The sequence below is a fragment of the Pleurodeles waltl genome, chromosome 6 (assembly GCF_031143425.1).
Source record: "Pleurodeles waltl isolate 20211129_DDA chromosome 6, aPleWal1.hap1.20221129, whole genome shotgun sequence".
NCBI classification, from domain to species: Eukaryota; Metazoa; Chordata; class Amphibia; order Caudata; family Salamandridae; genus Pleurodeles; species Pleurodeles waltl.
The window spans coordinates 1,206,171,378-1,206,186,377 of NC_090445.1; the positions used below are offsets into that span (position 1 = coordinate 1,206,171,378).

The window sequence follows — 15,000 nt, forward strand, 5'->3', positions numbered from 1 at the left end:
ATAGACGGACGGGGAGACGGATAGACGGGGAGACGGATGGGGAGACGGATAGACGGGGAGACGGATGGGGAGACGGATAGACGGGGAGACGGACGGGGAGACGGATAGATGGATAGACGGACGGGGAGACGGATAGATGGATAGACGGACGGGGAGACGGATAGATGGATAGACGGACGGGGAGACGGATAGACGGACGGGGAGACGGATAGACGGACGGGGAGACGGATAGACGGACGGGGAGACGGATAGACGGACGGGGAGACGGATAGACGGACGGGGAGACGGATAGACGGACGGGGAGACGGATAGACGGACGGGGAGACGGAGATATATCTATAGGTATAGATATATAGATATCTATAGGTATATCTCTCTATTTTCGATGGCATGTGTAGCTGCAGATACGCATGCTGTGCATTATTTTGCAATCTAGTGTTGGGCTCGGAGTGTTACAAGTTGGTTTTTATTCAAAGAAGTGTTTTCGATTCATGGGATCGAGTGGCTCCTTCTCGGTTCCATTGTGCATGGGCATCGACTACATTGTTTTCCTTCTGCTGTCTGGTTCGGACATGTTTCCTCTCGCTCCAAAATTTTGATTTGGAAAACTTTGAAAAACAAACTTTACGTCGGTATTGTATCGACCGGGTTTATATCTTCTATCGACACTGCGGTACCGTCGGAGAAAACAACTTTACTGTCCCTTCGGGGCGCGCGTGCCCAACCCGGGCCGACCGCGTGGAAGCCTCCTGTATCTGACTTCATTCCGGTTCTGTCCTCGGTGCCACGCGAAATACCGTATGCAGACCAGCATCTGGTTTGCAATCTTTGCCAGATCAACAGGAAGAAATTTGTGAGCCTGCTTCGGAGCCAAAAGGCCAGCATACACAGAGGAACATCTACTTTCAAAGAGACTTAAAGAAAGCCACAAGGCCTCTGAAGAGGAGTATCAAGTACAACCAATACTTGAAGTTATGGATAAAAGGCAGTCCAGGATCCACATCCATAAGGAAACAAGCAGAATTCAGACAGCACCTCCTCTGAAACCAAAAAGAAAGCTAGCCTTTCAGGAGGAATTTGACACTATGCAGCCTCCAGCAAAAGTGCAAAAGCAGAAGGAGAAACCACCACCTCCTCAGTCTTCTCCTCATTCTCCTCCTCACTCTCCAAACCTACCTCTCCTCCTACTAGTCCTACACCAGTGCAGTCAGCCACCCACCCACCCACTCTTTTGACTCAACAGGACAATGTGGATCCATGGGACCTTTGATCCAGATCCCATTCCTAGTAATGACCCAGACAGCTATCCCTCTAAACCTTCACCACCTGAGGATAGTACTGTCTACAATCAAGTTACAGCTAGGACTGCAGCATACCATGGGGTCACCATGCATACAGAACCCATAGAAGATTTCATGTTTAGCACCTTATCCTCCACACACTCTAAATATCAATGCCTTCCCATGCTCCCAGGCATGTTAAAACATGCATATCAGATATTTAGTGAACCTGTTAAGGCATATATAACAACACACAGGATAGAGAAAAAATATAAACCTCCACCCTCTGATCCTGATTACATTACCCATCAGGTACCTCCAGATTCTGTGGTCATTAGCGCTCCCAGAAAAAGAGCAAACAGTCATCAGGCGATGCACCCCTACCTGATAAGTAGAGCAGGAAATTCGATGCTGCAGGAAAACGAGTTGCATCCCAGGCAGCAAATCAGTGGAGGATAGCCAATTCACAAGCTCTGTTAACTCGCTATGACAGAGCCCATTGGGATGGGATGCAAGACATAATCCAACATCTCCCCAAAGAACACCAAAAGAGGGCACAACAAGTAGTGAAAGAAGGGCAAGCCATTAGTAACAATCAAATTCGATCTGCCCTAGATGCAGCAGACACCGCTGCTAAAAGTGTCAATACTGCAGTCACAATACGCAGGCATGCATGGCTCCGATATTCTGGATTAAAACCAGAAATATAACAGGCTGGGTTAAATATGCCATTCGATAAACATCTTTTTGGGCCAGGAGTTGACACAGCCATAGAAAAATTAAGAAAGGATTCAGACACAGCAGAAGCAATGGGCGCACTATACTCAACACCATACAGGGGATCCTTTCGGAAACCTCTGTTTCGAGGTGGGTTCAGACAACAGACATCCACATCACAGGCAAAACAAACCTACCATCCACAAAGCCAACAAGGTGGTTTTAGGGGCATATACATATAGGGGACAGTACCCCAGAAATAGAGGGAAATGTCAAACTTCTAAGCGACCTCCACAGCACCCTAAACAGTCACTTATCCCATTTCCTTCCACTCCACGCCTCTCCTGTGGTGGGGGGGGGGAGTGGAGATTACAACAGTTCCACACAAATTGGCAAAACATTACCACAGACAATTGGGTACTATCAATTATCCGCAATGGCTATTGCCTAGAATTGATACACACTCCTCCAAATATGCCGCCTAGGTCACACAAACTATCCACAGAACACATCAGTCTATTACAAGAAGAGGTCTAATCTCTACTACTCAAACAAGCAATAGAATTGGTACCACAATCTCAAATAAGGACAGGAGTTTACTCACTATATTTCCTAATTCCCCAAAAAGATGGCACCCTGAGGCCAATATTAGATCTCAAGAACCTCAATCTTTGCATCTTGTCAGACCATTTTTACATGGTAACTGTACAGGATGTTATCCTGCTACTCCAAAAACACAATTTCATGACACGATTAGACCTCAAAGATGCGTATTTTCATATACCCATCCATCCTGCACACAGAAAATATCTCCTGTTTGTCATTTAAGGAAAGCACTATCGTTTCAAAGTGTTGCCCTTTGGAATAACAGCTCCAAGTGTATTCACAAAGTGCCTAGCGGTAGTTACAGCCTACCTAAAAAGACAACACATACATGTCTTAACATATCTAGACGATTGGCTAATAAAATCAGTCATACGCAATGCCAAAATCATATGCATTATGTAATACAAACCTTGCTCACACTAGTGTTCTCGATAACCTACCAAAAATCACATCTACAACCGGCACAAATACAACAGTATTTGGGTGCAATACTAAATACTCAGCAAGCGCCAGCATGTCCAAATACACAAAGGATACAAGCTTTCCAAAATGTAATCACACAAATACAAACAAATCAACGATACACTGTCAAATTTGTCATGAAAATTTTAGGGATGATGGCATCATGTATTGCAATTGTTACACACGCAAGACTAAACATGCGGCCTTTACAACAGTGCCTTGCACAGCAATGGTCACAGGCACACAGTCAACTTCAAGATCTAGTGTACATAGACCGCCAAACATGCATGTTCCTTCAGTGGTGGAATTCCATAAATCTAAGCAAAGGGCGGCCATTTCAAGACCCTGTGCCTCAGACCATAATTACAACAGATGCATCAATGATAGATTGGGGAGCTCACCTAAACAATCAACATTCAAGGGCAATGGGATGCCAAACACACAGCTACATATAAATCATTTGGAGTTGTTAGTTGTCTTCCTAGCACTCAAAGCTTTTCAACCTCTTCGGACACATTCATCCCAACTCTCCTTTCTAGCCCAGAAAATTTGGAAATGGGCAATCCACAACAAAATTCACCTGTTAGCACAATACATTCCAGGGATAGACCATCAATTTGTGGGGATATCCTCAGCAGAAATCACCAACAAACACACGAATGGGAGATTCATCCTCCAGTACTTCAAAAATACTTCCAACAATGGGGAACGCCAAACATAGATCTGTTCGCCACAAGCGAAAATACAAAATGCCAAAACTTGGCATCCAGACACACACACCCCCTATCCAAGGGCAATGCTCTATGGATCAAATGGTCAGGGATATTTGCTTACGCTTTTCCCCCTCTCCCACTCATTCCATTTCTAGTCAACAAGTTGCGTCAAACTTCACTCGAGATGATACTAATAGCACCAACATGGGCACGTCAACAGTGGTATACATTATTAGACCTGTCAGTAGTACCACACTCTAAACTCCTAGACAGACCAGATCTGTTGAGATGAAACAAAGGCCAAATCAGACACCCAAATCCCAAGACACTCAATCTAACAAATTGGCTCCTTAGGTCATAGAGTTTGGATATTTAAAACTCCCATCAGAATGTATGGAAGTTATTAAACAAGCAAGAAAACCCACTACTATACAGTGCTATGCAAACAAATGGACATGATTTGTATATTACTGTCAATCTAAACATATTGACCCTCTTACAGCATCAATACAAGACATCGTCTGCTATTTATTCATTTACAAAAATCGAATTTAGCATTCTCTTCCATAAAAATTCATCTTACTGCAATTTCAGCATACTTACAAAATATACAGCACAACTCCTTATTTAAAGTTCCTGTCATTAAAGCTTTCATGGTAGGTTTAAAACACATCATTCCACCCAGGACACCTCCAGTCCCCTCTTGGAATTTAAATAAAGTGCTTACACGACTTATGGGACCACTGTTTGAACCCATGCACTCCTGCCAAATGCTATACTTAACATGGAAGGTTGCCTTCCTAGTGGCAACTACTTCACGAAGTGGAAGTGAAATCCAAGCCTTACTCTTGAAGAACCATTCTTCCAAGTACACAAGCATAAAGTTGTACTAAGAACAAACCCAAAATTTCTTCCAAAGGTCGTTTCACCATTTCATATAAATCAAACATTGGAACTACCAGTCTTCTTCCCACAGCCAGATTCTGTAGCAGAAAGAGCTCTACATACATTATACATCAAAAGAGCTATAATGTACTATATAGACAGAACTAAACCATTCAGAAAGACTAAACAACTATTTGTAGCCTTCCAAAAATCTCATACAGGCAATCCCATATCAAAACAAGGGTTAGCAAGATGAATTGTAAGATGCATCCAAACATGCTACATTAAAGCCAAAAGACAACTCTTAGTTACTCCTAAAGCACATCCTACAAGGAAGAAAGGTGCTACAATGGCTTTTTTAGGGAATATACCAATGGCTGAAATATGTAAATCAGCCACTTGGTCAATACCACATACATTCACTTAAACACTACTGTGTTGACGTTTTATCATGACAACAAGCCACAGTAGGCCAAGCGGTACTAACATTATTACGAACAACTTAAACTCCTACAGGCTGACCACCGCTCATTTATGGGAGGACAAACTGCTTTGTAGTCTATGCACAGCATGTGTATCTGCAGCTGCACATGCTATCGAGCGGAAAATGTCACTTACCCAGTGTACATCTGTTTGTGGCATGTTCAGCTGCATATTCACATGCATCCACCCACCTCCCTGGGAGCCTGTAGTTGTTTAAGTTACAAACATTTGTACATATGTATATACATTAATAGTAGCAGGATATCTTTTACTCTACCTGTATACTCTCTCACTCCTTCCTTTACCCTCTGCGTGAAAACAATCTAACAATGGAGTCGATGCCCATGCGCAATGGAACCGAAGAGGAGTCACTCGATCCCGTGACTCAAACACTTCTGTACCTTTCACATGAATAAAAAATGAGGCAGTCATGAGGTTAGGAAAAGTAATAAGGAAAAGAAATAAGGAAAACAGACTGTAATACATCAATATAAGTTCAATATTCATGTACAGTTAATCTTTTTAACACTGTTCAAGCTAAATGTAGATAATTGTGACAACATAGGTTGTGAACCAATGCCCTAATGGGTTATGGGTAGCTTGAGGATCCAGTTTAGTTAAAATAAATCAAGTTAAGGGGGATACGAGAAACCGCTAGTGGGGTATGGGAGATAAAATGTCACTAGGGAGAGGTTCGGGGCTGGGAGAAATAACAGGTGGGGTCAAGTGACTCAGACAGTAGCAATGGGTTGTGACTAGGTAGTGGATCTAAGACATGGGCAAGTATGGATTGCCAGGGCAAAGGTGGGTAGGGGGTGTGATAGTCGCCAGGTTGTTTGGTCTTCCGGGGTGGGGAAAGAGGTGGACATGAGAAAGTGTAGGGGTCATCTTTGGGTGTGGGTGAAAAAGTCACTAGTACCTCTGGAATCTCAGAGGGGAGAAATTAAAGGGGTATGGAAGCTGAGAATGGTGGCGTTGTCTGTAGTGAAGTTCCTAAGCTGTGAGAGCATGGTGTCACAGGCTGCTGCAATGGAGCGTTTATGAAATCGCCTGGTCTCTTCCCAATGTAACTTTGAACTCTATGCCCCCCCCTACCCCCCCAACCCACCACCACCACCACCACCAGAACTAGTGGGGTAATGTCCTGTCCTTAGACTGGTAAAGGAAATGTACTTGTGCTTTTTTCCCCAGTTAAACTGATGCCACTGGTGTTAAGAAGATGAAATCAAGTGTTCATGACTTTAATCCTCATTACCCCTCAGTGCACCAGACAGGCATGGTTTTATAATGTGGTGGAGATGGCGTGGGGCAATAAAACTGCCACTTCATCAGGTCTCGTTAACAATACAAAGGGAACAGGTATACCACCCAAAACTGGCACTACGCTAGTTTAGCATAGTTTCTAGGGTTTTGATGTTTAGCCACATTGGGCTCCTACAGAGCACAATGGAAGTCCTAAAAGAGGCCAGAAGACCTAGCAAAAGAAGGTGCTACATGGGAAATGGAACAGATTCATACATCTGTGCAAAACAGTAGACACTACAGTGGTCAAATATGTCACTTGTTTGTTAGATAAGGCTTTGTGTGCTTCTGCCATGGTGACCTACACTAGAGGTGTCATAAAGAGAAGTTATCTTAATACTCCAGTAATCAGTACAAGTACGCTGGCCACATTGTTTGATGCCCAAACCTCTGTGGGACCTAAACCTAGCACCAACATCACCCAGGCAGTCCCATGTTTGCACTAACACTCAGCAGTATTCAAATGTCTACCTCTCAAAGCCGCCTTCGTGAATGCCATTGCGTCCTTACAGAGAGTTACTTAGTTGCCAGCACTCAGCACAAAAAACCTACTTGCACATACACCAGGACAAAGTGGTAATGAGGTCAAACACAACATTTTTGCCAAAAGTCATCTCACACTTGAATGTCAATCAAACCTCATTCCGCTGACCCCCCCCTCCGGACAAAACTGTTGCATTGTCAATGCAAGGAATGGGAATCTAGAAGAGATTCACCTTGCCAAAGTAAATAGTTACTTACCTGTGCAGAGTAGTTGCGCTGCTTTAAGAATTTTCTGAATTCACATGCAACCAAGTCAGAGACTTCTCCAAAAACGAGGAGGCTGCTGAACACAAGGTATAGGGAAGGTATACAGGGACTTTGAAGCCACAAAAAAGACAAATGTTAGCAAGGGTAAAAAATAATCTGAAGATGGCATCCACACAGAGGAGCTTCTCTGGAGGACGTCACAGAGGTGGGCAGGACAATAAATGGTTCACACAACACAGGAACCAAAAGAAAGTAACTACTGGCAATTCCAGACCCAATGACAAAATAGTGGATTGATGCACTGCATGTGAATTCTGAAAATTCTTCAAGCTGTAAAAACTACTCCTACAAGTATAGTGGTCCGATTGCGTGTTCTCATTTTAGCGTAGAAGTCTCTAACTGGTCATTTATGCTAGGTCTTCATATACAAAATTGCAAAGTTGTTCAGGTTTTGTTGGAGAGTGTCCTAAGGAATGTACTTGAAATCCCCTGAATCTATTGTTTTTTATCAGTCAATTTGACAAATACTGCCCCCTAACAAGGCTTCACCTTCTTGAAAGAACTTCACCTTCTTGGAATGTATGTTTACATTGAGCTTTGGCATAGACACACCTAAGTCTACACTTCACCTTCTGGTCTGCCTCAGTTTTACAACCTCCTTGCACCCCATCCTCTTGGTTTTTGAGAAAGCTAGTCTGCAGCATGGAACGCTTAATAAATGCCCTACAGTAAATGGAGAGAGTATACAATGTTTTGCCTGGTTGATTTTAAGAATTGCTTTGTGGAAGTTTTACCATTATTTTCAGTGCTCATTTGTAATTTCAAGAGTATTTTTTTTCTTGTCCAATGTGAAATCTAGGAATAAATGGAAATTGCTAATGTGGTGGAAGTTTCCAATCACTTACTCAATGTGTACTTTTAATTGGCAGAACTATGAAGCATGACTATAGATTTAGGTTATAGATGAGATTTTTTTTGTGTAACCTTACTATTTGGTTAAGAAGGTTTAACTCGGTAATTTATTTTTCGGATGGATTGTTTAGGAGATATATCCTGGCCAGTTCCAACCATCGCTATGTCACAAGTTCATAGCCATGTTGGATAAGGATGGAAAACTACTTAGGAACTACACCCAGAATATTGATACATTGGAACAAGTTGCAGGAATCCAAAGAGTAATCCAATGTCATGGTAAGTACATGCATTTTCAGGTTTCATTTTTATATAAGGCACAATCTACAGACCTGACCGCTATAAAAGAAATGTTGCCTTTAGATCCATCCATACTGAATTGCTTAATCAGATTCTGCTGACCCTGTCATCCAATATTGTTGTTCCTAATGTTTGTGAGCCATTTAATAAAATAACATTTGTAGTGATGCTTTTAGTTTCTTTCTTCCAATCCTAAGCACTGCATGACTTACTAGAAAAATATACAAAAAACAAAGAAGTTTAAAAATATGTGCAGTCACCCATGTCTATCTCTGAGGAAAAAATGACCTTACCACTTACAAACAGAAGAGACTTGTTTATCAGTGCCATAGGTAAAGTAACTGTAAAATTTCCTAGCGTTCATAACGGAAAGTTTTAATTCTATTAAGGACATGGAGGTGAGGATTATGATTAACTTTTCATCCTTCATTTATCTCCAGCAGACTTTAACATGAAAAATTATAAAACTACCATTCCCTTCAACCCACAGGAAAGAACTATAAAGTTGGAACCAATCAGTTTCTTTAGTCCATTATAAAGAGCCACTCTTACTGACTTCTCCTCTTTCATTCCTGCGACATGCAGCCTTGTAAGTGTCCGATTCCCCTTTATTAATGTCCAAACCTGAAATACAAAACACACATTGAGATAGAAATCCTAATACATGAAGACTTCAAATAATTACATAACCTAGATTATAATACCCGACTTCAACCTGATCATTTGGTTGTAGAAAAGAGTTGTGTCGAACAGCAGCAAGTTCCAACTCATTAAATGACAAATCAAACAGTGGATACGAAGAACCCTTCTTCTGATACTGAAACATAGAGAACTTAATATATTCACATTCGGGTGGGGCATTATCCCACGACACCATGGACAGGAATAATACTTGCTTCTCTGTCCCTAACAGAATTGAAACTTTCCATTACCAATGATAGAATATAAAATTCCCTAGAGGATCTTGAAGGAGATCTTGAGTGTGGGGTAGACAGTTTGGATAATCCCAGGAAAATTCCAGAAGAATTTGAAACCAAACTTGCGACTTCCAACATAGTGATAAGGATTACTCTTGCCTGCTGCTACTTCACCTGAGTGGACAATCTCCTGATCTTCACAAAGGAAGGGAAGGTGTCTTCCACCACCCCTTTCTTACCTGACCAATCCTTTAAGAAGGCATCCATCCCCAGCGGATACACTTTCCAACTGAAGAAGTGATGAACCTGGTCATATAGGCGAGATGCAAAGAGATCCATTATGAACCGAGCCCACCCGTTGCTGATCTGGTGAAACACTTGTGGATCCAATTGCCACAGGCTGGAAGGTACTCCGCTGTAATTGATCTAGGCAAAACCTCCAAAACTCTTTGGTCAATTCTGCCAGAAGTTTCGACCTGAGGTCTTACAGATAGTTGATATATTGGATCTATTGCCCATGTTAAGGAGAATGCAGCAGTTGACCTCCTCCTTGTTCCAACATTTGACCGCAAAGCAACCTGCTATTAATTTCAGGCAGTTGATGTGGAGTTGTTGCTCTGCCTTGGACCATTTTTCTCCTGTGAAGGAGTCCCCACAACAAGCAAACCCCTCGCCCCACACCATAATTTGATGGCATCTGACTATCTGGATCGGAACTGAAAATGGCACTGCTTTTCCATGAATCCATATGGGTGAGCCACCACTGCATCTCTTCCTGAACCTTCTCCATCAGAGGAACTTGCTTAGTATTGAAGGCCTCTGCAGAGATGGAAGGTTTTGAGTCTCCGAAGGATCCTGTAGTATAGGGGGCCTGGGAAGATCACCTCAGTGGAGGACAATAGGAGTCCTACCACCTGAGCCACTTGGCTCAGAGACATGAATTGACTAGATGATCTACGTTTTAATTCTCTTCAGATCTTTGAAATTTTCTGCAAGGGGAGGTTCAGGGTAACGTCTGTGGAATTAATGACAAAACCCAAGAAGATCATCTGTTTGGACGTGGTCAGCTGGGACTTTTTGGTCGTTTGACAAATCCCAAGCTTTCCAGTAAATGGATTGCCGCCTGTAGCTGCTCTTGCAGCAGGGCCAGGCACTGGTTCATTAGGAGAAAATCATCTAAGTAACTCATGTGGAAACCCTGAGCTCAGAGGGGCTTCATGACAGTTTTGCACCTTGGTGAAACACCACGGCACGGAGGAAAGCCTGAAAGGCAGAATCTAGAACTTGAGTACCTACCTGCGACACAGGAACTGCAGAAACCTGCGATGAGGCGCAAAGATGACCATCTTTTAAGTATGTGTCCTTGAAGTCGAGGTGGACCATCCAGTTCACTGGTTGCAACAGGTTGTGCCGGAAATTGATTCCTTCCATCTTGAAATGGCAATAAACTAACCACCCATTGAACTCTTGGAGGTTGAGCCCCAGGTGTTGACCTCCATCCTGCTTCTCTAGTACAAAAATGTTGCTTGAAAAACCCCTGGGTTGGAGAGAAGACCTCCTTGGTGTAACAATGCCCCCACTTCTTGGACTACGAGGACGTATTGGGACTCAGAAAAACATAGAGGGCGTGAGTGGCAGTGTTATTCTGGTGAACCATAAAACTCTGTAGAATCCCTGTCCACAGAGTATTATGGTTGTAGGACCCACAAGTCCGAGGTTAACCTTTCCCAGTTGTGGCAGAGCAAAGTTGGTCAATCTCCCACCTGTTGTTGGGAAGAGACATTCTCTCACCTGATTGATTTCCTTGCGACTGGCCTCAACCCCTCAGTGCCTCTCTGTGACAGGGAGAATTCCCCTTGCCTGGACTAGTCTTGCCACTGCCTATTGTGATAACCTTGACCTCTGGGAGGGGCCTGGGTGTAAAAGCAGCGGGTCGAGCACACCCTATCATGACCAACCCCAGACAAAAATTTGGGGATAAATTTTTTTCTTAATTGAGGCTTGGGCCTTGTCAATGGAGTTGAATGTTAAAACAAATTTCCCCAATTAGGTTATGAATGGCGCTCCAAACAAACTCCCCATGGCCACCGGTCATGCTTCTGTGGGGTTTCTCCCAGTTTGGGAATCTACCTTTATCAAGAGTAAGCACTGCCTCTCTGTTGTAACTGCATTGTTCACATTCCCAAGAAAAAATTATGGCATGCTTTTCCCATCCTGAAAGAGAATCTGGAGATACTGATGTCCCTGAAGTCTTGGCTACTTCAGTCATGTCTGATTTTTAGTTAGAGGGCCTAACACGTCCAAACGTTTGTCCTGCCAGGACCTTTCCATACCCTTCTTAGAGTTGCGGATCTACTTTGCCAGAAAGAAAGCCATGCTAAGCTAGCCACCTTAAGTGCCAGAGAAGGGTGCAGGCATTCAGCTCGCAAACAGTCGTGCACCTTTTTGTGAAGGTGTTTCAAATGCGGTCAGCCACATATTTAAAGACTTTAGGGGCAGGGGGTCAACTCGGCTGATCTGGAGTGCATGAGATCATTCGGATCTATCATATCTGAGATGCCCTCTGGGTGATCATGCAAGGGATTTGGTGTGGGGATGGGTGCCAAGGCCTGGAGGGGCCAGGCTCATGTCTCCTTATTAGTGTCCCCCTATAGAGTGAGTGAGCCACAGAGAGAGAGTGTGAGTGACTGTAAGGAAATGCCTCCTTGGCATGGTTACCCCCTGACTTCTTGCCTTTGCTGATGCGAAGTTATGATTTGAAAGTGTGCTGAGGCCTGCTAATCAGGCCCCAGCACCAGTGTTCTTTCCCTAAACTGTAATTTTGTTTTCACAATTGGCACACCCTGGCATCCAGGTAAGTCCCTTGTAACTGGTACCCCTGGTACCAAGGGCCCTGATGCCAAGGAAGGTCTCTTAAGGGCTGCAGCATATCGTATGCCACCCTGGGGACCCCTCACTCAGCACAGACACACTGCTTGCCAGCTTGTGTGTGCTAGTGGGGATAAAACGACTAAGTCCACATGGCACTCCCATCAGGGTGCCATGCCAACCTCACACTGCCTACAGGTATAGGTAAGTCACCCCTCTAGCAGGCCCTAAGGCAGGGTGCACTATACCATAGGTGAGGGCATAAGGGCATGATCACTATGCCCCTACAGTGTCTAAACAAAACCTTAGACATTGTAAGTGCAGTGTAGCCATATGAGTATATGGTCTGGGAGTCTGTCATGCACGAACTCCACAGCACCATAATGGCTACACTGAAAACTGTGAAGTTTGGTATCAAACTTCTCAGCACAATAAATGCACACTGATGCCAGTGTACATTTTATTGTAACATACACCCCAGAGGGCATCTTAGAGGTGCCCCCTGAAACCTTAACCGACTACCCGTGTAGGCTGACTGGTTTTAGCAGCCTGCCACACACCAGACATGTTGCTGGCCACATGGGGAGAGTGCCTTTGTCACTCTGTGGCTAGTAACAAAGCCTGTACTGGGTGGAGATGCTTATCACCTCCCCCTGCAGGAACTGTAACACCTGGTGGTGAGCCTCAAAGGCTCGCCCCCTTTGTTACAGCACCCCAGGGCACTCCAGCTAGTGGAGTTGCCCGCCCCCTCCGGCCACGGCCCCACTTTTGGCGGCAAGGCCGGAGGAGATAATGAGAAAAACAAGGAGGAGTCACTGGCATGTCAGGACAGCCCCTAAGGCATCCTGAGCTGAGGTGACTGACTTTTAGAAATCCTCCATCTTGCAGATGGAGGATTCCCCCAATAGGGATAGGAATGTGCCCCCCTCCCCTCAGGGAGGAGGCACAAAGAGGGTGTAGCCACCCTCAGGGCTAGTAGCCATTGGCTACTAACCCCCCAGACCTAAACACACCCCTAAATTCAGTATTTAGGGTCTCCCCAGAACCTAGGAACTCCGATTCCTGCAACCTAAGAAGAATGCTGCTGAACTGAAAACCTGCAGAGAAGACGGAGACACCAACTGCTTTGGCCCCAGCTCTACCGGCCTGTCTCCCCACTTCTCCAGCGACGCGTTCCCCGGGTCCAGCAACCTCTGAAGCCTCAGAGGACTACCCTGCATCTAGAAGGACCAAGAACTCCCGAGGACAGCGGCTCTGTTCCACAAAGACTGCAACTTTGCAACAAAGAAGCAACTTTGAAACCACACACGTTTCCCGCCGGAAGTGTGAGACTTTGCACTCTGCACCCGACGCCCCCGCTCGGCTTGTGGAGAACAAACACCACAGGGAGGACTCCCCGGCGACTACGAGACCGTGAGTAGCCAGAGTTGACCCCCCTGAGCCCCCACAGCGACGCCCGCAGAGGGAATCCCGAGGCTCCCCCTGACCGCAACTGCCTTCTTCAAAGACCCAACACCTGGTAAAGACTCTACATCCGCAGGACCTGAAGGATCCGACCTCCAGTGCAGGAGCGAACCCCAGGTGGCCCTCTCCCTTGCCCAGGTGGTGGCTACCCTGAGGAGGCCCCCCCCTCCCCTTTGTATGCCTGCCTCGCTGAAGAGACCCCTTGGTCTCCCATTTATTTCTATTGCGAACCCGACGCTTGTTTGCACACTGCACCCGGCTGCCCCGTGCTGCTGAGGGTGTACTGTTTGTGTGGACTTGTGTCCCCCATACCCCCCCCCCCCCCGAGCCCTACAAAACCCCCCTGGTCTGCCCTCCGAAGACGCGGGTACTTACCTGCTAGCAGACTGGAACCGGGGCACCCCCTTCTCCATTGAAGCCTATGCGTTTTGGGCACCACTTTGACCTCTGCACCTGACCGGCCCTGAGCTGCTGGTGTGGTAACTTTGGGGTTGCTCTGAACCCCCAACGTTGGGCTACCTTGGACCTAAACTTGAACCCCGTAGGTGGTTTACTTACCTGCAAAAACTAACAAACACTTACCTCCCCCAGGAACTGTTGAAAATTGCAGTGTCCAGTTTTAAAATAGCTATTTGCCATTTGTGTGAAAACTGTATATATTTTGCTAATTCAAAGTTCCTAAAGTTCCTCCATGAAATACCTTTCATTTGAAGTATTACTTGTAAATCTTGAACCTGTGGTTCTTAAAATAAACTAAAAAAATATATTTTTCTATACAAAAACGTATTGGCCTGGAATTGTCTTTGAGTGTGTGTTCCTCATTTATTGCCTGTGTGTGTACAACAAATGCTTAACAGTACTCCTCTGATAAGCCTACTGCTTGACCACACTACCACAAAATAGAGCATTAGAATTATCTTTTTGCCACTATCTTACCTCTAAGGGGAACCCTTGTACTCTGTGCATACTGTTCCTTACTTTGAAATAGTGCATACAGAACCAACTTCCTACAGTGAGCCACACAGAGAGAGTGAGTGAGCCACACAGAGAGAGTGAGTGAGCCACACAGAGAGAGAGTGAGTGAGCCACACAGAGAGAGAGTGAGTGAGCCACACAGAGAGAGAGTGAGTGAGCCACACAGAGAGAGAGTGAGTGAGCCACACAGAGAGAGTGAGTGAGCCACACAGAGAGTGAGTGAGCCACACAGAGAGTGAGTGAGCCACACAGAGAGTGAGTGAGCCACACAGAGAGTGATGTGAGCCACACAGAGAGTGAGTGGAGCCACACAGAGAGTGAGTGAGCCACACAGAGAGAGAGTGAGTGAGCCACACAGAGAGAGAG

The 15,000-nt window shown here is 45.0% G+C and overlaps 1 protein-coding gene across 1 annotated transcript in view; it reads left to right on the forward strand.

Moving 5' to 3' along the window:
- The window catches only part of SIRT1 (sirtuin 1), a 496,870-nt gene that overhangs the window by 181,242 nt on the left and 300,628 nt on the right, over positions 1 to 15,000 (forward strand). The window contains exon 5 of the mRNA XM_069240513.1: positions 8,242 to 8,389. Coding sequence (XP_069096614.1) covers positions 8,242 to 8,389 — 148 coding nt within the window. The remainder of the gene's footprint in view (positions 1 to 8,241; positions 8,390 to 15,000) is intronic.